At 37.9% G+C, this 23,151-nt stretch overlaps 1 protein-coding gene across 2 annotated transcripts in view; it reads left to right on the forward strand.

Moving 5' to 3' along the window:
- Window positions 1-23,151, forward strand: part of tacr3a (tachykinin receptor 3a) — a 38,738-nt gene that overhangs the window by 9,470 nt on the left and 6,117 nt on the right. The window contains exons 3-4 of one of the 2 annotated variants that reach the window (XM_059337398.1): window positions 4,388-4,538; window positions 22,106-22,302. In XM_059337398.1, coding sequence (XP_059193381.1) covers window positions 4,388-4,538; window positions 22,106-22,302 — 348 coding nt within the window. Of the gene's footprint in view, window positions 1-4,387; window positions 4,539-22,105; window positions 22,307-23,151 lie in introns of those variants that run through there. The other variant, XM_059337390.1, reaches the window with a different exon arrangement.

Below are 23,151 nucleotides of genomic sequence, written 5' to 3' on the forward strand. Positions count from 1 at the left end.
CCAGATTAATCCAGGTTTTTATTATATTTTTATTGCTACATGGCAAACAAGGTACCAGTAGGTGCAGTAGATTCTCAGAAAACACGAGAACAAGACCCAGCATTGGTGATATGCACGCTCTTAATTGGGCAATTAAAAAGTGTGAAAAAGTGAAAGTGGTGTGTTCAAAAATACAGCAGTGTGGCATTCAATCAGTGAGAAATTTTGTGAGAAAACAGGTGTGAATCAGGTGGCCACTTGTTGAACATGCATTTCTCTTGAGGAAGCCTGAGGAAAATGGGCCGTTCAAGACATTGTTCAGAAGAACAGCGTACTTTGATTAAAGAGTTGATTGGAGAGGGGAAAACTTATAAAGAGGTGCAAACAATTATAGGCTGTTCAGCTAAAATTATCTCCAATGCTTTAAAATGGAGAGCAAAACCAGAGACACATTGCAGAAAACGGAAGACAACCATTAAAATGGATCAAAGAATAACCAGAATGGCAAAGGCTCAGCCAATGATCAGAACCAGGATGATAAAGACAGTCTGGAGTTACCTGTAAGTGCTGTGACAGTTAGAAGACGTCTGTGTGAAGCTAATCTATTCACAAGAATCCCCTGCAAAGTCCCTCTGTTAAAAAAAAAAGGCATATGCAGAAGACGTTACAATTTGCCAAAGAACACATCAACTGGCCTAAAGAGAAATGGAGGAACATTTTGTGGACTGATGAGAATAAAATTGTTATTTTTGGGTCCAAGGGCCGCAGACAGTTTGTGAGACGAGCCCAAACTCTGAATTCAAGCCATAGTACACGGTGAAGACAGTGAAGCATGGTGGTGCAAGCATGTTTCTTCTACTATGGTGTTGGGCCTATTTATCACATACCAGGGATCATGGATCAGTTTGCATATGTCAAAATGCTTGAAGAGGTCATGTTGCCTTATGCTGAAGAGGACATACCCTTGAAATTCGTGTTTCAACAAGACAATGACCTCAAACACACTAGTAAACGAGCAAAATCTTGGTTCCAAACCATCAACATTGATGTTATGGAGTGGACCTTAATCCATTAATTGAGAACTTGTGGGATTACCTCAAAAAATGCTGTTTCTGAAGCAAAAAAAAGAAATGTAAATGAATTGTGGAATGTTGTTAAAGAATCTTGGAGTGAATTAACAGCTGAAAGGTGCCACAAGTTGGTTGACTCCATGCCACACAGATGTGAAGCAGACAGTTATAAAAAACTGTGGTCATACAACTAAATATTAGTTTAGTGATTCACAGGATTGCTAAATCCTAGAAAAAAATGCATTTGTACAAAATAGTTTTGAGTTTGTAAAGTCAACGGCAGACACTGCTATATTTTTGAACACACCCCTTTCAACTAATTGCCCAATTGCACAGCCTTAAGAGCGTGCATATCACCAATGCTGGGTCTTGTTGGTTTTCTGAGAATTCACTGCACCTACTTGTACATTGTTTGCCATGTAGCAATAAATAATATACTAAAAACCTGGATTAATCTGGTTAGTCACATTGGACTGCTATTATAATGAACACTACTGTATGTTTCTTCATTTGGATTTAAGAAATCTATATTTTTAAGATTCAGGATTCTTCGAATCAAATTTAGAGAATAGAATTTTAACTTCTCACCAAGTTTCAGCGATTATTTTCTTCGTCAGGATCATTGTGAAGTCGATTGGTCTCCTTGGATCGCCTGTCCTCTCGTCTCAGAAAAAGATTTTATCGAGGCAGAGGAGAAGTCACCGGTGGACTCCTGATGATTAGCCACCGATGTCCTCGGAGGGTCCAACGGACGATCAATCGATCCCACTTCTGACACCAAGTTGTTGTGGAAAATCACTGAAGAAACAATGCTCGATGAGAAGTCACTAAATAAATACTGGTGTGTCAGAGGCAGTCTGCAGAAGAGCTCTGAAGCTCTGTGTTCAAGCTTTGTCATTTATACACACTAGGTGCGCGTAAATGATGGGAAAGGTGAAAGATGGGTCAGTGTCTGACGAAGGAAACCTGCAGACGCAGCTGCAGCCCTGAGTAACAGCTTGCGAGACAGATAAAAACAGGGACAGGCAGTTATATAGATAAAAACAAGAACAAGCTCTGTCGGTAACTAAGGCACACAAGGTTATATTGAAGATAGTTTGTTACAACGCGGAACCCACTAAGAGTTGGGGAAACCCTCTAGAGCCAGCACTCTCATATGACAGCTGATTTTGGATACTACCCAATATTTGATTCATTTCAACACACACATAATTATTGAAATGGACTCCACCGGTGAAAAAACATCGACAGTGATGTCTACTGAACCACCGTTCCTTAACAAGTCATCAAGTCCTCCAAATTAAGTGCTCAATATGTAATTTTCTCCCACCAAGGGCTCTAAATGAAAACAATAACAAAAAATGGATTTTCAATATGGACCAGCTGCGGCACCTGCAGTCAGCTTCTCCCAGCTATAATTCTTTCAGTGTTCATGGTTTTTACCAGGAGCCAAATTTTCCACAGAAGTCTCCTCTTCAAAACAGACAAGATGATTAAAACTGGCAAAAACACTGAATAAATCAGTTTCCAATTTGAAACAAAAATCTGTGTTTCTCTGACACTGCGTGGCGGACAGCTGCCGATAACATTTGTTCTGCTTGTTTCTCTGATAAGTTAGAATGTCAAAAAACTAAAATCCTTCAATCAGACAAAATATGTAGTTTAAAACAAGCAAGATATCTAAAGTCTAGCATAAACATTTGCCTTAAAACTGGATGAAAAGTTAATTTATGACAGTCAAGGTGCAAAGGGTATACCTTGATTCAAATAATGTATTTTTCTGGGTTTGAAAACTGTTGGGAAAATGTAGTATAATGAGTATAAGTACACAGCTCAACAAAATATATAACCTAGATGTGGTAATTCCTAGACATTTGAATGCAGAAAAGCTACATATTATCCTTGAGAGCCACATGACTTGGACACAAACCAATAGGAAAAAATGTCCATGGAATAGCCACGGGATTTGACTGTCATTAACTTGCATTGTAGTGAAATCTGTGTGTATTTCACGGAAATTTGAGTGATTCCGTGGCTATTCCACAGATTTTTTAGTTAAGCGAATCCGTGGCTATTTCACAGATTCCTGTGAGGCCATATTGGCTTCACTGTGCCCTTGTTCATCTGGAGGAAACTGGTGCTTATGTGAGAATCATGTTCTTTGGTTTTTTCAAGCGCATTCAACACCATCCAACCCAACATACTCAAAAACAAGCTCACAGAGATGGGAGCGGACTTCAAATACAACTCTGAGTCCTGCCACATCCAGAACTCTCGGATGACACTGCTATTGTGGTGTTTATCAGGAATGGACAGGAATCTGAATATAGGGATCTGATAAAAGCCTTCAGTGACTGGAGTCACAAGAACTATCTCCTACTGAACACCTCAAAGACTAAGGAAATTATCATAGATTTCGGCAGGTTCAAGCCCCCACTTCAGCCAGTGAATACCTGTGGAGTGGGCATCGAGGTGGTGCCAAGTTCTAAGTATCTAGGTGTATACCTGGATAATAAGTTGGACTGGTCCCTAAACACAGACGCTCTCTACAAAAAGGGGGCAGAGTCGCCTCTTTTTCTTAAGGAAGCTCAGATCTCTGGACATCTGTAATAAGATGCTGCAGATGTTTTATCACTCTGTGGTGGTAGTGTGTTGTTTTATGCTGCAGTCTGCTGGGGAGGCAGCATCAGACAGAGATGAAGGCGGTGGGACAGACTGGTCAAAAGAGCTGATTCTGTGGTTGGAGCCAGGTTGGACACACTGGAGGAGGTGGTGGAGAGATGACCTGTCAACATGTTCCAGGCCATCCTGAAATACCCAGATCATCCGCTACACAAAACCTTTATGTACCAAAAAACAGCTGTGGACGGCTCCTCTCTCGGAGAAATACAAAAGATTAATTCTTCAAGAGATTCTACCAGACTAACTGAATTTCCCCTCTGGGATAAATAAAGTAATTTTGATTGATTTTTATTTTTTTATTTTAAACAATGACCTCCAGAAAAATAAAAAACATTTTCTGATCTTACTTTTGTTGATCCATTTATCCAGTCCGACCTCCAAACATCAACCTTGTCACTCTAAAATTGCACCCCGCCTCCTCTAAAATATGTTGTTAAGTTCACTTTATGAAATGACTAATGCTGTGGTTCTTTGGAGGACAGAATCAATTAGTTTGAATATCGCAGTTATTGAGTCTCAACCCACCCCCCACCCAAAAAAAAAAGTACCAACCTCAGTTGATTGTAGGCTATAAACTCTACTGTGCAGAAAATCATATAGGAATATATCATTTAATAAATGTAATAATTAATAAATGTATCCTTTTTTCTTCCCAGGTATCATATCATAGTTACCGTTCTGGTCTATATACTTCCCTTAGTGGTGATGGGCATCACTTACACCATTGTGGGAGTGACTCTGTGGGGAGGGGAGATTCCAGGAGACTCATCGGATAACTATCACGGACAGCTCAGGGCTAAAAGGAAGGTAAGCATGCTTGAGTGGAAATACTTCACCATTCATTCAGGAATTCAGATATGACCCCGAGGCAGCCCAATTAGTAACTGTGAACATGATGATCATCCAACGGCAGGAGACAGAAAACAAGGAGTGATTGTAATTTTCTGCCACTGAGCAGCCTGTGGCTCCAGGTAATTATTATCTCAATAATCCAGTAGAAATAAGAAAAAGATGATAGAAGGAAACAAGCCATTTTCACAGAGACCTGGGAGTTTTAAAATGTTTTATATTATATTATATATATTTTTGTACTACTAGAAGGCATTCGAAAACCATCTGCTGTGAAGAATAATTATCCAGCTTGCTGTTACTGTATACCTTTAGGATTTGGATTTAAGCTTCCGTCTCTGGTAATTTAATTTATGGCAAAAAAACATTTATTGTCTGCTGGGCAAAATCCCAGATCACCTCCAAATCTAATTAATTGTGAAATGTTTACCCTAACATCATTTGTAGAGATAAAGCATAACAAAGTAAGTCTTTAGAGCAACACCTTATGGATGGTTTTGTAGGATTTTAAGTCTGTAATATTGAAAATCAATTTTACAACTCAATGTAAGTTTGTGGATGTGTTTAATCACTGGAACTAATATTTATGCTTTGAAAATGAAAATGAAATGAAATTTGCTTTAGAATTGCAGCAGCAGCACTATTGAAGCCATAAACTTTGATTTTCTTCAGTAAAGCAAAAATAATGGGTTTAAAGGAAATTAATTAAAATAGAAATACTCATATACATATTCAAATCCCACTTGTCAGATTGATAAGCAAACTAATATTGATTAATCTCAACTATTAAAGAGGCTGTGTAGCTTTCTTTCCGCCTTCAGTGTCCCCTATTCCAAGGTAGAGAATGATTTTGTAAATCTTACAGTTAAAAAGTGAGAACCAGCATATTGCACCCAACATGAATAATGACTTTGGCCTTGTGTATGTGTGTGTGCAGTAGGTAGGCACACTACACCGTGAGCATTTCAGGGTTGAAAACCTTGATTCCACAGAACACAACCTTTGTGGTTGTCACTTGTCCTCAATCAAGTCTTGGTCCATGCACACGGACAGGCACAAGCTCTGAAAACCAACCGTGTCTCGAGGCACTGAGTTTCTGCACATTGTGGACATATTGGACGACAAGGTCTAAATGTCTCAGGAGCTCATTCAAAACATGCAAGTAACAATAAATCAACACGTTTACTGCTGGTACCAAGAAGAATGGTTAAATATGAGAAATCCCATCTTGAAACAGACAATTAAGTCAAAAGCATGATAAAGACACATAAACCACCTACTTCAGCATCACTGGCAAAAATAATACAATAATAGGTGTTTATTAACCAATTTGTTGAAAACAGTCAATGCCTGTTAGCCATGTAAATAACACCACAAAAAACTATCTACAGTTCGTAACAAAAAATCAAAAAATCAAAGGAAAACCAATATGGTAAGTAAAGTCCAGGCTTTACATAGTATAAATGCACCAGTTTACATACATAGTTATTTTGAGTTGCCACTAACCGGTGGGCTTAAATCACTTCGGCTTTCCTGTTAGCGGTGCAAATGGAAACAGAAAAAAGCCCTTGAAGGTATGTAGTTCACTGGGGGGCTTGCCAGTGGGCAGTTCCTTTCAGGGAGTCGCAAGAACAGTTTGGTCCAAAAACGCCTTCTTCATTGCAAAACAAAAGAATTGCTATGCTTTTGATTTTGTCACACCACTTTGTGATTTCCCTGTGGCTGCAATGCCTATGCATGCAGCATCCTAAGTTCTGTCTTTGCTTAAACATGCTTTCACAAGAGCAAGCATTGTCTTCCACAGGGTGGTTATTATTTCTGAGTCTTCAAGCCAGATAATGGGTCTATAGGGAGTACTTCAACTGTGAAGATCAATAAGTGAAACAGAAGATGTGTGAATGTGTGTGTCTGTGTATGTGCACAGGACTATGCAGGTTTTGTCCATCTGTTTCACTGGGAATTTCTTAATGTTGACATTGTTGATTGCAGTTTGCATTTTTGTGGATGCATGCAATGTCCATAAAACAACATTGTAGGATAATTTTGAAGAGGAAACATGTTGATCTTTGCGATAATGGAAACTTTATTATTCCACTGAGTGGAAATTCCTCTTTGGTTTCACCATAGAAAGAAAGAAAACATTTCAAGGATAGAAAAATGTAAAATAGCCTACAGCAATAACTGTACTTCACACATCACCCAATCAAGTACATCATTTCATAAAAGTACACCACAGTACAAATCAAGTTTACAATTGTAGGTATAAGACCTGCTTTATTCAGAGAACCTACTGTGCAGGGAAACCTTCAGCAAAGAAAAAACAGGAGTAAACAGTACCGCATTCTGGTCTTATTTATTGCGTTGACAGCTTCTGGGACAAAGGACTTTTTGTATAGGTTCTTCCTTGCCATCGGTAGCCTATACTGCTTCCCCAAAGGCAAAAGCTCAAATTCGCTGTACATGGGATGACAGGAGTCATTAATTATCTTCTCAGCTTTACTTCTAATTAATTCATCATAAAGACAGCTCAAATGTTTCTGTGGCTTCCCTAAAATCTTAGAGGCCATGTTCACTATTTCTGCAGGTTGTTTCTCCCTTTAATATTCAGGTTTCCATACCACATGATCATATTAAATGATAAAATACTTTCAACCTCCTCAGAGTTTTGTGCTTGCCGCCTCTGGTCAGAAAAAATAAACAAAAGGAGAGAACAGACCGAGGCAACACTTTCCAGCATCACAAAACAAGGCAAGTTCAAAACCTAGTATAAGGCTAGAGCCTGTCAGTGGGCTTAATTGTGGCCAGATTGTTACAGGTAGAGCCAGCAGTGGTGTCCATAATGTTAATTTGGGGATATTAAATGTTCATCTGTAGTGGTCCAAGTAACATTTGTTACTGAAGTGTACAGGAGTAGCATATCACGTGACTTATGGTTAAGTTTGAGACCGATAATGATCGGTGAGGCAAAATGTTACAGGGAAACCCTGTAAGCATTTGCAATACGATACAGTGGATTACTTATAATCAAAAACTAGCAGCAACACAAGACATAGCAAGCAACCTAATATTACTCATCAGTTGAACAGCAAGATGACCAGCTCTGTGTCTGTTGGAAAGCTCTCATAAAGCAGGTTCAAGATTTACTCTTGTCCGGCGGCCTCTTGCTCGGTCACTCTCTTTTTTCCCTTCTAATTTTCCTCCTTGACGTCCTCTTTCTTACTGGTTCTGTTTTCCCCTTGCCGGGCTCTGGTTGAGGCACTGAAGCATTAAATACATAAAAAACATTTAATTGTCTTCAGGTTAAGTTTAATTAGTAGTGGTATTTGAAGGCAGTCCATCATTAAGTATGATTACCAAGAGGTAATCACCAAGCACTTTAATATGTATTAGATTGCAGTAATTGTCCCTCAGCATCTCTGATTTAAAGTTAACCTTTTCTCAAGAAAAAAATAAAGGTTATGAAATTTAAAAAATGGACTTGAAAAACTTAAGAGCAATGCTATCATCAATGCTTTAACAAGAGTATACAGCCATGCTAGCAGCTCTGTGAGGCCGTACATTGGCACAGCAGTGCTTTGAGATAAATGTTTGCATCAGCATCCTAACATTTGCACGATGCTAATATGCTGATAATAATGTGATGTAATGTCACATATAATCAGCATCTGAGTGTCACATGTCTGCATCAAGCAGCAATGTCAGGGGCTGAAAATTAAAGCAGTGCCAAAAACTGAAGTTCACTTGAATGGTGACTTGAGACTTGCTTCAAAGGCAAGTCAATCCCCAACCGGTACAGAAAACAGTTTTGGTCTCTAAAAGTAATTTCTACCTTCCTGACAACTGTATGGGGGTGAATTTTTATACAACTCACCCGTTTTCAATTATATCAAAGCCTCAAATAATGCATAATTCAGGGCAGGGCAGATTTGAGTGACAGGTCACTGGTGGGGTGTTTCAGTAACCAGGCTTCATAGTCATTGTGATGCATTGGCTGGGGCCCATAAATGTATTTTGCAAACATTTTTCCAATTCATCTTGAGATATGTTAGAGCATAAGTGACTAAAAGTTAAAGTGAGTTGATGACCAGTGTCAGTGTCAGATTCATCCTCGGGGGACCACGAATGACTTTACGAAATCATATTTAAAAAATCCATTTAACAGTGTTTGAGATAGTCTGGACCGAAATGGTGGGCAGGCCAATTGATACAGACACAGAACATATTGGGCTGACAGCATATTGTTTAGATGAATTGACTCTGCTTGCTTCATACATGACTGGAGCTTTTTATGGTGTGTATTGAACAGTGACAATCACTTCAATGATCTTCAAAAGAAGCTGCACAATCAAATGAGTGAATGAGCTCAAAAAAAGAAAGAGAAAACGGTAATTATGTGTGAAAATAGCCCATGAAGGGAGTTATTATTTCTCAAGATTTTCAAGTCTTTCACCTGAATGACACGTTACCTGTGAAGCCACCACAGGTCTGTAATAATCAAAAAAAGCAATAAAATCCTCCACCTTTCTGTCATTTTTCATCCTCTTTATTGACTAGTCCATTGTTTAGAGTTCATCCATTCTGCTGCAATCATCATGCTACAGGTGGTGTATTTCAAGCTCATGCCCGGGGCTCTGCACTCCAAATGTCAGTCTGAAGTGCAGCACTAATGACCCGTCTGCCGTATTGGCTCTTTAAAGACAATCTCTGTCGGACTTGTGTTGTAAGCACCATCGATCGTCCATCTTCCTTTCTGCCTGAAGACAAAACGTGCGTGTGTGTGTGTGTGTGTGTGTGTGTGTGTGTGTGTGTGTGTGTGTGTGTGTGTGGATGTAAGGCTTGGGAAGGATTACGTCTACAAGATCAGATTTTTCCTGAAATGAAGTGCGACACTGTTAAGCTGCAGTGAATGTGAGTGATAATGGGACTGATCTAATCCTGACAGGTGTCAGTGGATCCATGTGTCTTGACAGAGACAGGAGTAGGTGCATGGCCAAGTGTTTAGGCTTTATAATGATAATCACAATCGGAGCAATTTCTTAAGGGTCACTCCTCCATTCACCATGACAGACAACACAATGGAAGTTGACTGGTTTCTTTTGAGAGTGAGTGCCAGCGTTAAGTGGATACAGTCAAATAACCTGTGAGAAAAATTAAATGTCTGCGTTTTTTAGACCTTGACAAAGGCTTCTGCTGGCATACTTAGTTTAAAGCCTAAAGTAAAAGCTTTTTATTTTATTCAGATGTTCTTCCAATGGCTTACTGGCTCCAACAAACAAACATTGTCTCAAAAAAATTGTTTGAAAAAGCACAAAGTTCTCTTTCCACAGAGGCTATTTAAAGACTCAAATTGAACTTATAAAAGACTCCTGATATCCTTCCTTTCCTGGTGTAGACAGTGATGTTAATACATAAATGTGCAAATATGTCAATGAATGACTTCCAGATATAGTGTCAGACTGCTGTATTGGATAGAAGCTGTAGGCAGCCAGTCAAAGTTAATGCTGGGTGAAGAAAAACAATAATTTTAAAATAACCATTTTCAAGGATTAAACCACATTATTATATTTGCAAATAAATAGTTTTTTAGTTTGTTTTTAGGACAGGATTGGTTTTTCTTTTATCGTATTCAGTGTGAAACAAAGACTCCCTCTTCTATTTTTCTTCATCTTTTCTCTTCACTTTTTGTTTTTCTGACTTAGTTCCTCGCTTGTTTAATCACTTCATATAATTCAAGCACTCAACATGCTGAAGCTTTGTTCCTATCGTTTCACATTTGAAATTGTTGGTGGGACTCATTCTGGCTTCAACTAATGGCTAGTCATTTACTGGATTAATGAAGAAATGTAAATTTAGTGCTGGGGCAAGCCCCGAGCATAGTTACAATCTAACTCGATATCCATTTTATGCATTAAAAAACCTCATTAGCATGTGAGTTTCATTACTTATTTTCCAAAACAAATCCGCATCAAACTAATATGTTTTCCTTGTCTACTTCCATTTGTCTCCCGCTGCTTATTTCAATTTATGTGTGAAACGCTGTGGTAATGGAGATTTTGGAGATTTTGTCAGTCCTCTTTAAAAAACAGTCTGTAAGTAAGGACAGCATATTTCTGACAGGGAATCAATCACTGGAATTATAATTATTAAGTGTCAATATAGTGAAAGCATCGATTTGAACAAAAAATACACCATGACTTTTATTAAATTCACCAGGAAACTGGACCATATTACACCGGTCCTTAAATTACTACACTGGCTTCCTGTGAGTCAGAGGATAGATTTTAAAATCTTACTGCTGGTCTACAAAGCTCTGAATGGTCTCGGACCAAATTACATGCTTGATCTGCTCCCTCTCTACGAAGCATCCAGACCCCTTAGGTCATCTGGAACTGGCTTGTTGCGTGTCCCAAAAACAAGAACTAAGCGGGGTGAGGCAGCTTTCAGTTATTCTGCTCCTCACCTGTGGAACAAACTACCTGTAGATCTGAGGTCTGCCCAAACGGTCAGCTCCTTTAAATCAGGACTAAAAACACTATTGTTTACTGAAGCGTACTCTTAACTTTAACACTTATCTGCTCTACTCTACTGCCCTTACTTTTTAACTACACAATGTTTGACTTGTGCTTTTTATTATTTTATCTCTTTTTTTTATCCTGCTGTATCTTCCCTGTTTTAATTGACTGTTTTTACTGTTTTCAATTGTGTCTTGCTGTTTTTAATGTGTATGTAAAGCACTTTGAATAACCTTGTGTTGAATTGTGCTATACAAATAAACTTGCCTTGCCTTGCCTAAGATGATGGTCCAAAACACAAATAATAGCTGTAATTTGCTAACTTTTTTTATTATAGAAAACTGTATAAATACAATACATTTAATGTTCAAACTGATACACTTTTGTTTTTTGTATGGGTGACCCTGAATAGATCGTTTTACACACCCTGATCCAATGCCAATCACACAGTGGAATTGTGCTCATGAAACACGACAAACTTAACGAATGATTTCACAATGAATATAATTATTAATGAGAGCACTCGGGAATGTAGAAAGCTCTAGCAAAGCGTTTTTTTATAGTTTTAAATGATTCTCTGTTAAAGTCAGCAGCAGGAGGCATGTCGACCAAGGCTGAAAACAGCGGAGCTCTCTCTCTTTTACCTCATTCCCTTCCGTGACGTCTGTCCCTTCCTTTGCCTTGGAAACAGCGCACCTACACTAACACACACACACAAACACACTCTGCTAAACTCTTTTATGCTCCTTTTTCACTCGCCAACACGTCGATCTCTCACTCTTTTTCCTGCTGTTCTCGAAATTACCTATGCTACTCCTATAACATAAGGTTCATATACAGGGCAATCAATGAGCAAAAAAGGAAAGATGTGATTTGGCTTGGCAAATTAGAATGGAAAAATCAGATTCCACTCCTTTTTTGTAAATATACAATCTGTTTTTATTTACATTTTACACAGCGTCCCAACTCTTTTGGAATTGTAGCTGTACAACCACAAGGCAGTAATTTTAGTTTTCACTTTGACATTTTGTGAGAAAAAGCCATTGTCCTTTTCGCCTCTTTTTCCATGTCATAGAATTGATATGAAATTGACTTTAGAATTGCACAGGTGTGTTTGTATGAGCTACTTTGGTGTAGAATGGTCCTCCATATTTAAGGACTGGGAGTGAATACAAATACTTTAGATTCTCCTCTCAATGATGGAAGAGCTAGGACAGTAGTAACTGCAGGGCTCAGCCAATTGCTTGCACTTGTCTCTCCGGGTTAGCACTGGTATCTTCCAATAAGAAAAAAAAGCACACCTGTGAACATTTGCCATGTCCAATTATAAGACATGGATGGAATATTTTCTGCCCTGGATACCTCTCATCTGCTACCCTGCTGCCCTCCTGTTATGTTACAAGAAAACTGCAATGGCTAATAACGATGGAAACTGCTTGTAATTCATTCACTCCCTCACAAACGTATTCATTCTGGTATAGCAGGATGCAGTTTGGCTGCAGGCTGTTGACTGTTGACAGGCTTTTTATTTTTTTATTTTTTTTGCATTCATCATTAGTTTGGATTTTGCTGTGAACCACAGCATTAATGCGGATTTTTACTGTCAGTAACTATACGCAAGAGGCATAACCTTGTTGCAGCGCTACAGAAAATAAATCAACAAGGACAAAGTGTCTGCCACTACATATCCTTATTCAGGCCATGTAGCATTACAGCTGCTGCTGGGTAATCTCACCTGTTGTGGTGGTGTAATGACATAAATTGTTTACTTGTTTTAGAGGTATAAATCCTGGCACTTCACTTTGTTACAAATTTGTTTTAAAATGATTGTGACAATGTGATTTATCTTGACATTTAAAGTGTATATCTTCTCAAAACTTTATTAATCAATCTCTTCCAAACATATCACCATGAAAATGAAACCACAATTAACAGAGGATTGTGCCTTAAAACATTTTTTTTTCAAATTTTATGGGCGATGAAATTTAGCCGAACTAACTGTCTTCATTTTTCTATATTTCCTTTCTTGACAAAGCTTCTTAAGAAGTAAGTATTTCATTTTCCTCAGTGATGCACCACTGTTTAATTATCTGCAAAATTAAGTATTTAATGCTTGATTAAAGTAATAATTTGTCACTTTTGGAAACTCATTAAATGGGGAGACACTCTTATGCCTGACAAAAACAAACCAGAGTCTTGTCAATTTAAGGTTGACAGGAAACCAGAAGCCATGAAGTAGTACCCTACAGCACACAACTTCCAGTACAGCCACAGTGTTGTTTTTCTCTGGTTTAAACCAAAAAGATATGACATTAATTTGTAAGCTTTGGTTGTGGTTTCCCCGTGGCTGTAGGGAACCCTGTATCTCCATGTTTCGTCTCTTTTCTTACCCTAAATCACACTTCTGGTCGTGCTATATTGCTGTCTGTGGTTTTTACAAATGTTTACCCACATGAAATATATCAAAAAGAGCTTGTGACAGAATCTTGTAACTCCACTGGATCCTTAAACTGTCGGCACAACCTCATAGCTATTGAATGAAGTGCTACACACAGCAGAGCTTAACAGTGGCAAGGCAATTTTATCCGACTTAAAAAAAAATGTTGAAATACATTTTTTTCTTTTTGTTAAAATGAAAGGTTTGGGACATCATTTCTACCTTGATATTTAACAGAGTGGTGTCATTCTTTTCATCTGACTCTCCGCAAGAAAGGGAATATTATATATATAAAGTCAACCAATATGTTGTCGACCTATATGTTAAGATCTTTTTCTAGTTCTTCTCCTAAATTGCCATCTGAACTTAGAACCTGTGAAGCCTTTTTAGACCTCACAATGAACTCTGTTACAGCCTATATGTCGGCACAATAGCATCATTCATGCTGCTGCTTGACTCTTGGGTACAGCAGCATTACCATACATTTTATATTACATGCAATTTTTTGTCTCACTGGTCTTTGTAGTGCAGCAATCATGGAACTTCAAAGAGGTAAAAAGGGATAAGACATTCTCCCTTTGAGGTCTGCTGCACTGTATGTAAATTTCATATATTTGTTCTCCACTCATCTCTTATTATCTCTGCTCTGTTGGGGCCCATTTGTGTTGGATTTTCTACTGCAATCCAAATATAAAAACCTTCAAAAGCTCTCTGAATGTGCACATAGTTACATTCCCATAAAAAAAAACGTAATTTTCATAAAACTTGTGTTCAAATTATGCATCCTATTCTGTTCTGCCACAAAAAATGCAGTGTGTTGTCAAAATGATTGTTGATGAGTCATTAATTTACTTTTTTCTTTCTCCATTTCAATTTGTATGTAAAGCACATTATTGTCTCCCCATTTTGGAGTCTTGCCTTGCTAATTGGCAAAAGCTTACACAACTCTAGAGGACAAACTGTTTGTGTTACATACTAATTGAAAATTTGAGTTTCTTTCAATTGAGTCTTTAGTCTTTTACTGGCATGCAATCTCGGAATAAGGCAATCTGTCTCCAAGCAACCTTGAAAGTAAGCCAAGACAAAATTACTACTATACAATCACCTTGAAACCCAGTAAGGCTCAGTAAATCATGAAAACACATGGAAAGCTAAATAAAGGATATGTTCATTTTGCTGGCTGTTGCTGTGTTTTAGTTGCTATTCCACTCCCTCGCTTCTAGTCTTTTTCCTGGCAGACAGTTGTTGGGTGTGGGAGATGTATACGTGATGTGCAATCGTATGGTTCCCTTAGTAGGTATATCTTTCTCCCCTTCTTAGTGTTCTGGAAAATGACTTCCACATCAGGAACATAGATAAGAAGTTTGAGACAGAGAGAATTACTTTTCTTCTCTTACTATCTCTCAGTTTGATCACAACACCAAACAAAGCAGTCTGTCTGTACAGGAAGACGGGAGAAACGATAAGACCTCAGAAGGAAATGTTAAAAACAAGGTAATTTAGATACTTTTAATCATAGTTATGTAGATATGTCACATATTCAGGCTATCATTAACATTGAATGGTTTTCTTAAAGATGGAGTCTTTGATTTTGATATTTGAACTCTTGATTATTATATTTGTACTTTTTAGGAACGTGAGCATGTGCCGCACTTACTGTCTCTCTCACAAACTGCCCTTCTCTTGTTACATCCATGGCTTTTCCCATGTCCTCCTATATACAATCAGACATAGAACAGTGTTGTGTGGCTCAGTCCAAGCCACTTTGTTTGTTTCCCATTTACAGAGACAGAGCTGTGTATGAACATTAGATTTGAGGAGGTGCTCCCTGAATTTGACAAAAAATGTTTTAACTCCACCTTTAAGGACGCTATATTTTGCAAATTTTATACATACAAGACGGACAGATTGAATTCTTTAATTCCGTGTTTCAGGAAAATGTATTGAATAGACATACTGTCAAGGCCGTCACTCTGTGTTGGATAATGGTAATACAAAATATTTTAGCAGTCTCCCAGAGATGCCATTTTAGGCAATAAAATTGTATTTAATCTTTGGGCTCATTTAAGAATCAGCAGGCCAGGGGGGACATGTCCCCAGCTTCCCAGTGAAAATTACTTCTATTCTAACAATTATAGAAAGATTTGTACCAAACTGCAAATCAAACAACCTGACACCCAAGGTTAGTCAAAACAAACTTTAGAGTCCTACTTTTGAAAGGTCAACCTGTAAATTAAATAAAAGTTGTATTGCTGTATAATCAGAACTTTTCAAGATTCTTCGAGCAATCAACAAATTATCTTTCCTCTTATTAAAATTGCACATGTTGTGCTGCAATCACAACAAAATCAAATCAACAGCTGTCACATGTTATCCTGTAGTACATTGATTGGTTTTATTATTTATGTTTTTTATTGTATATTATATATATATATATATTTATGTTTGTTATTTTATATTTGTCTTGTTCACAAGGTGAACTATTTCTAAAGGTATGCTTAACAGACAGTCAGAAAAATCATTTGACCCTTGCTGAGAGGGATTTATTCAAGATCTTCAGTTTAATTTCCCCTGGACTTTTCATTCCAATTATTAAACCGATCATGTATTCTTTATTGGTGTGTAATCTACAACCAAAATAACAATCTGTACCCCAAAGTTAGTGTAATTTGTGTAAAACATATCAGGACAGCTTCTCAGAATGCCATAAAATATCAAGGTATACAAATGTAAATGTGTGAAGAGAGAAAAACAACAGACTTGAGTGACCAGAAAAATGGAAAAAATATTAAACCACCCTTGTTTTCTTCAATGTCATGTTAATTTTAATGGCTTGCACAACTAAAGGTACATTTGTTTGAACAGATATAATGATATAATGAAAAATAGCTCATAAGAGTTTAATTTAAGACCTGATATTTAGTCATTTTCCATGGTTTTCTTGATATTGATTTTGGTAATTATCAAGACAACCATGGGAAATGGATGGTCTAATATTTTTTTTCCATAACTATATGTCATACACAATAAAAAGAAAAGGTGTTTGTATTTGAAGAAGAAATTGATGGAATGGATTTCAGATCCTCTGGCAGATGGTTCCAGTTCCTATGCTAATAGAAGCATAACAAAAAAAAACCTGCTTGTCCAGATTTGGAACTGACTCTTGATATTTCTGAAAGGTCAGCATGAGATGTCCAGGTAGACGTAACACTTGACCATTAGTTATTTTCCCTCATTTTAACTGAAATGTGCCCCGCCTCCCGAAGGTATTTTATATGACAGGTTGAAATGTAAGAACTGAATAATTCACTGGCTCTCTCTCTGTGCCTGTAATTCCATGAATGTATTGAGAAAGCGTGCATGTTCCTGGGACTGGGCGGCTCACTGGCCAAGTTAGTGATGCTTGATACACACTACACAATACTACACAGTTATCAGATCGTTGAACTGTTCACACTCTGTGACTCTCCATCAACATTAGTTCACATGGTACAAGATCTTTCTCCTGATAGAATCCCTGATGTGTATCCTACAAGTTGGCAGTGAGAACAGGTTGCATAGGCGACCTCTCTCCCGGGTCTTGCGCTCTCATTGGCTGTAACCATCTGATGGACTCCCTGACAGGTCGTAATCAAATATTCAGCCTGAAGGGCCTTTCTGCTTCCAAGCATGGAGCCAACATTGATTTGCCTCTGATCTGGGGCCTTTGGCAGGAGGCTCCAAAGATCTTCAGCTAGTGGGAAATAGCTTTTAGCTTTGTCAGGCATCACTATAGCTTATTATGTCACGACTATTGCAGCTGGAAAATTGTGGAAACATTTTTTGAGCATCACAACCCCCGACAAAATGACTCATTTCACTATCAGAACTGGATCGATTCCTTATATTAAAATTTGTCTATAAGCACAACTTTATTATTTTATTATAGTTCTTCTCTTTGGTCTTACCAGCTACGGTGGCCGACAAGGGTCAAACGGACGGCAACGGCCCAATACGTCTCAGTTTGAGAAAACAGCTTCAAGTACAGAAACGATGCAAAATCACAAACTCAAACACAAGTCTAAACGAGGTACAAAACGAGGAACGTGGTGCAAATTAAAAAACGTGCTGCAAAAAACAAAGACAAATGCATCATCATCATCAAACGCGCTGCAAATGGAGAAACGATCTGCAAACCGAGAAACGATCTGCAAACGAAAAACGCTGCATGCTCCAAACCTGCAATCTATGACTGCTTACAAGTTAACTGCTGTCATTAACAAGCATACTGTAACACGTAATGTGCAGCGTTGTATGGTATGGGAGACTGTGATAAGAGGGCTTTTTAATGTATTATTAAAACGGGTGTTTTATGTCAAGCAGGCTAATCTACATGCAAACATATATAAACACATATATACATATATATAAAATCAAGTAAAAGTCACATTACCGTTCCCGCTGTATCTTCATACACTGTTGGGATTCAGTCAGCTGTTCTGTCTCTCTCCATCCCGTGTGTCTCTCTATTGAGCTGTTACGCTGAGGGCGCCCCCTGCAGGTTTGGAGTTTGTCTTTGTTTTTTGCAGCACGTTTTTTAATTTGCACCACGTTCCTCGTTTTGTACCTCGTTTAGACTTGTGTTTGAGTTTGTGATTTTGCATCGTTTCTGTACTTGAAGCTGTTTTCTCAAACTGAGACGTATTGGGCCGTTGCCGTCCGTTTGACCCTTGTCGGCCACCGTAACCAGCAGATTACAACTTCTTTTCTTTTCTGTACATGGTTGCCTCTTATGGCCACATTCTCAGGCTGTTAATTCTTAGGCTATTAGTTTAGTGATCATAACTCAGTTTCATGAAGCTGCTCTCTGAAATGATGATGTTTTTCTTACTGGTTATTAACAAGACTGAGGCAAATAGGCTTCAAATCCGCCTTTGATTTACAGACATGACTATCTCCCATGAAGTTCCTGTGCTCACCTACAATAACTCAAACTGTCAATTTCATTTCTGGGATGACCCTTTTGATGTCCCCCGAGCAGTGGTATTACCCACTGTGTGGCCATTTTTCTTTAACTTGTGTTTAGTTGTATCATTGTCCTTCTGCAACAGTTTGCAGAATGGTAAATAGACCTGCACTTATATAGCGCTTTTCTAGTCGCTAGAAGGAGAACCAGATCTACAATGAGAACACTCAGTTCAGTTAACAACTGTATAACTTGCAGGCATACTATTTAGCCATCAGTAATATTACATAATATGAACAGGACATTGCATGAAATATGTGCTGACATTTTCATTTTTGCTTATGATGAAAAATTGATGGCAGGGGGACGGCACTTTTCAACATCTCAGTGTTTTGCAGTTCACAGCCCTACAGAGAGTGCAAAAATGTTTATATAAACCACTCATGAGCTCACCTAAACCTCATGTGCTTCACAGGATATACTTTCAAAATTGTTTATGTAGCTGTTTGACGAATAGATTATGGATTCTGTTTTTCTATCATGTTCAAAATCTTGGCAGCATGACTGGATTTTACAGTGAAGAACTTGGGGAAATATACACTTTCCTGCTCTGCTCGGGCTTTTGAAAAACTAAGCTGATTCACCTTATGGTTTGTTTGTTTTGTGTTTGGTTTTTATATTAAATTTCACTGAATGTATTTTAAATAATCTTCAAAAATGCTGTGTCTACTTATTCCCCTTCGGGTGTTTAGAATGGAGGTAATTTGCTGATTACACAAGCACAAAGACAAGTATTTTCTTGTTTAAGGCACCAACATTTTGAATTAGAGATGGCATATACATTTATTCAAAGTTTCAAGGTAATACATTTTTTTAGCACAGTTTTCAAATAATTTTCTTTCTACTATAGTTCTAAAAGTAAATGTCAAAACAATGTCTCCAGTAGCGATTGCATTAAAGCAGACACATGCCTTATATATTCAAGAAGCCAGCCTGATATTAAATATCGTGTGTGTGTATACATATTAAGTTATACGGTTTGTTTGTAGTTCTATGGTATTCCAAATATGGACCATTTTAAACAAGACCTAGGAGCACCTAGCAACTGTGTTTCTCCTCCTCAAGTTTATTTACATACTTAACCTATTGAGAAACTAGACACCTTTCATAATGATGGGACAGCTAAGCCTTTTACCCAATTGAACAAGATTTCCAGCACTTGGTTTTGTCCGTCGTATGAGTCCATCCCACTCACATAGATTCTGTGTGTAGCCAGTGCATAATAGCCAATTCATTTCCATTCACAAATACAAATACTGTCATATGCCGTATAATGTCGGAATGGAATGTCGGAAACCACTTATTCAAACCATGATCTTTATTTTGCTTAACCTAAGCACATAGTTTTTTTTATTTCCTAATCCTAAACGCATAGTTTTAGCACCTAAACCTAAGAAAACTAAAAGTGCAAAGTAACCACTCTGCAACTGGAATTGAATGGGCTGATGGCAACCTTCTGTACATATCTATAGGTGGAGCAGGCATGTTCTGAGCATGAGACAACAACTGATCTAATGTGCTGATATGAACATCCATCCATCCATTCATTATCCTTAACTTGCAGGCGAGCTGGAGCCGATCCCACTTGACATTGGGCAAGAGGGTCTCCAGACTATCACAGGGCAGACACACAGGGACAGACAGCCATTCATGCTCTCATTCACGATGGGCAATTTAGAGTCATCACTTAAACCTAAGCTAAGCTTCCTGCCACAGTCTTTGGACACACACTTGCAGAACATACAAACTCCACAGAGAAGAGCCACACGCTGGCGACCCTTGGCGAACCGTGGACACATTTGACTACAGTGCACATGCTTTAAAATAAACACAACTCTAGAGTCTTCACCTCCTCCTTTGTGTAATCTCCCCCCTGAAACATTTCCACTGAACCATAACGTTTTTTCTTTGAATTAGTTTCCGACTTGAGAGAATCAGAGCCGATATTTAATGCCCACACCGTCATCAAACAAAATACTGCCGGACTGTTTCACCACTGTTTAGCAGCCACCTAGCATAGTTTACAGCATGGCTTGTGTTATGCCATAAACTTCCTTGAAACATGCACTCGAAACAAGGGGTGCCAGGACTTTGTGTTTGGATTTCAAGAGGGACACGATGATGTCTGTTATGTCTCTGGTAGCATGCCTCTGCAGCCTGCCTCTGAGGAGCCACACAATATTATGGATTGTGTTCCCAGTGCAATGCAATGCACAGCGACTCAGTGACTTCATTTTCAGTTAGCAAGAGTGACTGAAAGATAGAGAAATAATAAACAAATTGCAGAGCTAAATAAAAAAAAATGTATGTTAATTCTCCAAGAACTTTTTATATGTTATCTGTGAAGCAGCTTTTTTACAACCCGTATTTACAGTTGTTGTAAGACCTCTTGTGGCCGTAGTAACTATGACGAGAACAAAGGAGGAAGTCAGGTGACATAGAGGGCGACAAAGTCTGCAGTGGGATGGATGCATGGGTCAAACAAACACGCAGGAGACCAGTGATTGTGTGTCCCATGTGCAAAAGTCAATGTGGAGTAATTTTAACTTAACATACCGTCAATAACTCCTTAACATATACAGTACCAGTTACAAGTGTGGACACACCTTCTCATTCAATGGTTTTTCTTTATTTTTATCATATTTTCTACATTGTAGATTAATATAAAAAACATCAAAACTATGATGGAACACATATGGAATATTGTAGTAAACAAACCAGAATATGTTTTATATATATATATATATATATATATATATATATATATATATATTTTTTTTTTTTTTTTTTTTGTTTAATACATAATTCCATGTGTTCTTTCAAGTTTTGATAGCTTCAGTGTTAATCTACAATGTTGGAAATAATAATAATAATAATAATAATAATTATTATAATAATTATAAAAGAATAAGGTGTGTCCAAACTTTTGACTGGCACTATATATTTTAACCAAACCATAACAAATATCCCCAACATGACCAAGTAGTTTTGCTGCCAAAACATAATCAAGTAGTTCTGTTTCACAACATCATAAACAACAGTCATATATGTAATTCTGAGAGTTGTGTTTGTGTTATGCTTGTGCTCTGTATTGGGGGTTTTTCTTGGTTGTTCTTCCTTGAAATACTGATGCAAAAAATGTTTTTTGTTTGACTGTATTGTAACAGTGCAATGTATTGTCATGAAAAGTTTGTATGATATCTTCTGGAAAGTTGCACTTCTGATGATATTTTATGTAAATTTTATGTTTGACTGTTCTATCTATCCTTGTGAAACAGTTGCAGGATCACTGTTTTAAACACTGGAAGCTACTGTCTTGCTTTCCATTCAGTTTTACAGTGATGCCTGTTGTTGCCTGCAATACATGGTGCTTCTAAAACTCTGTAAATCAGAAAATAACTAAACATTATGGTCCAGATTCTTCAAATATTAATCCATTTCAGAAAGAATGATAGTTGTTGAGGTTTTTCTGTCCTATATAATTTCCTCCAGATAACACACTCTGTCTCTCTCAATGCTTCCACAACTCCTAGACACAGCGAATAATGACAGTTTACGGTTAATCTTGCAGGTGGTGAAGATGATGATTATCGTTGTGGTGACCTTTGCCCTCTGTTGGCTCCCCTATCACGTCTACTTCATTGTGACGGGTCTCAACAAGCCTCTGAGCAAGTGGAAGTACATCCAGCAGGTTTATCTGTTGGTGCTGTGGCTGGCAATGAGCTCCACCATGTACAACCCCATCATCTACTGTTGCCTCAACAGCCGGTGAGTAACGACAGGGTTTTGTTAGCAATCTAAAACAATAAATGGCTTATCCACAAAAGGACTACATATATTTTGTGGCTATGCAACCTGCACAAATAAGAAAAAATATCCTGCCTTATACTCAAAGTACACTTAAAGGTGAGCTACGCCTGAGCAAAAGCATCTAAGTGCTCGTGTGCTATTTGCACCTATGGTTAAGGTAAAAGGACTACAATCAGTGCAAAATTGGCCCCTTTCTATGCATATAAGCATAATTGCAAAAACTGTTCAATTCACAAAGGCCAGCGCTAAAAGCCACACACAGTTACAGCAAAACTATTAGCATCCTCAGGGAGCTAGTGATAACTGAAATGCACCAATAGCACTAACAGGCTGCTGTATTTAATCTCAATTATAGTTTTTCTTTGTCCCTGTTCATTAAAAAATCAGACAATGCAGCCTCTGCACCTGGTCGGTCTGAAGATTTAATTTTCTTGCAAGTGTTCTTGGCACAAAGGAAACACCTTTACTTTCTCCATATGGTTAATTGCAATCAGATGCAAAAAAAGAAGAAAATTGCACTGCAAAACTTAAAGATGTTTTTTTCACACTTATACCATGAGTCCAAGTATTTTGTGGAATGGACTTTGATATGGGGCTGATAGAGGTTTGTTCAATCAACAGCTGCAATCCATTCATTGTGAATGGAAAGTAATGTGACACTAAATGAGACCAAAAATGAATGAGATTATATCATCAATCAGCCCCAACCGATCACTGACTGTGTGTGATTGTTACAACACATCACTAGATGATCAAAATTAAGCCAGGATTATATAACATGGCAAGAGAATCAGCTTTTTAATATCA

The sequence above is a fragment of the Centropristis striata genome, chromosome 1 (genome assembly GCF_030273125.1).
Source record: "Centropristis striata isolate RG_2023a ecotype Rhode Island chromosome 1, C.striata_1.0, whole genome shotgun sequence".
Classification (NCBI taxonomy): Eukaryota; Metazoa; Chordata; class Actinopteri; order Perciformes; family Serranidae; genus Centropristis; species Centropristis striata.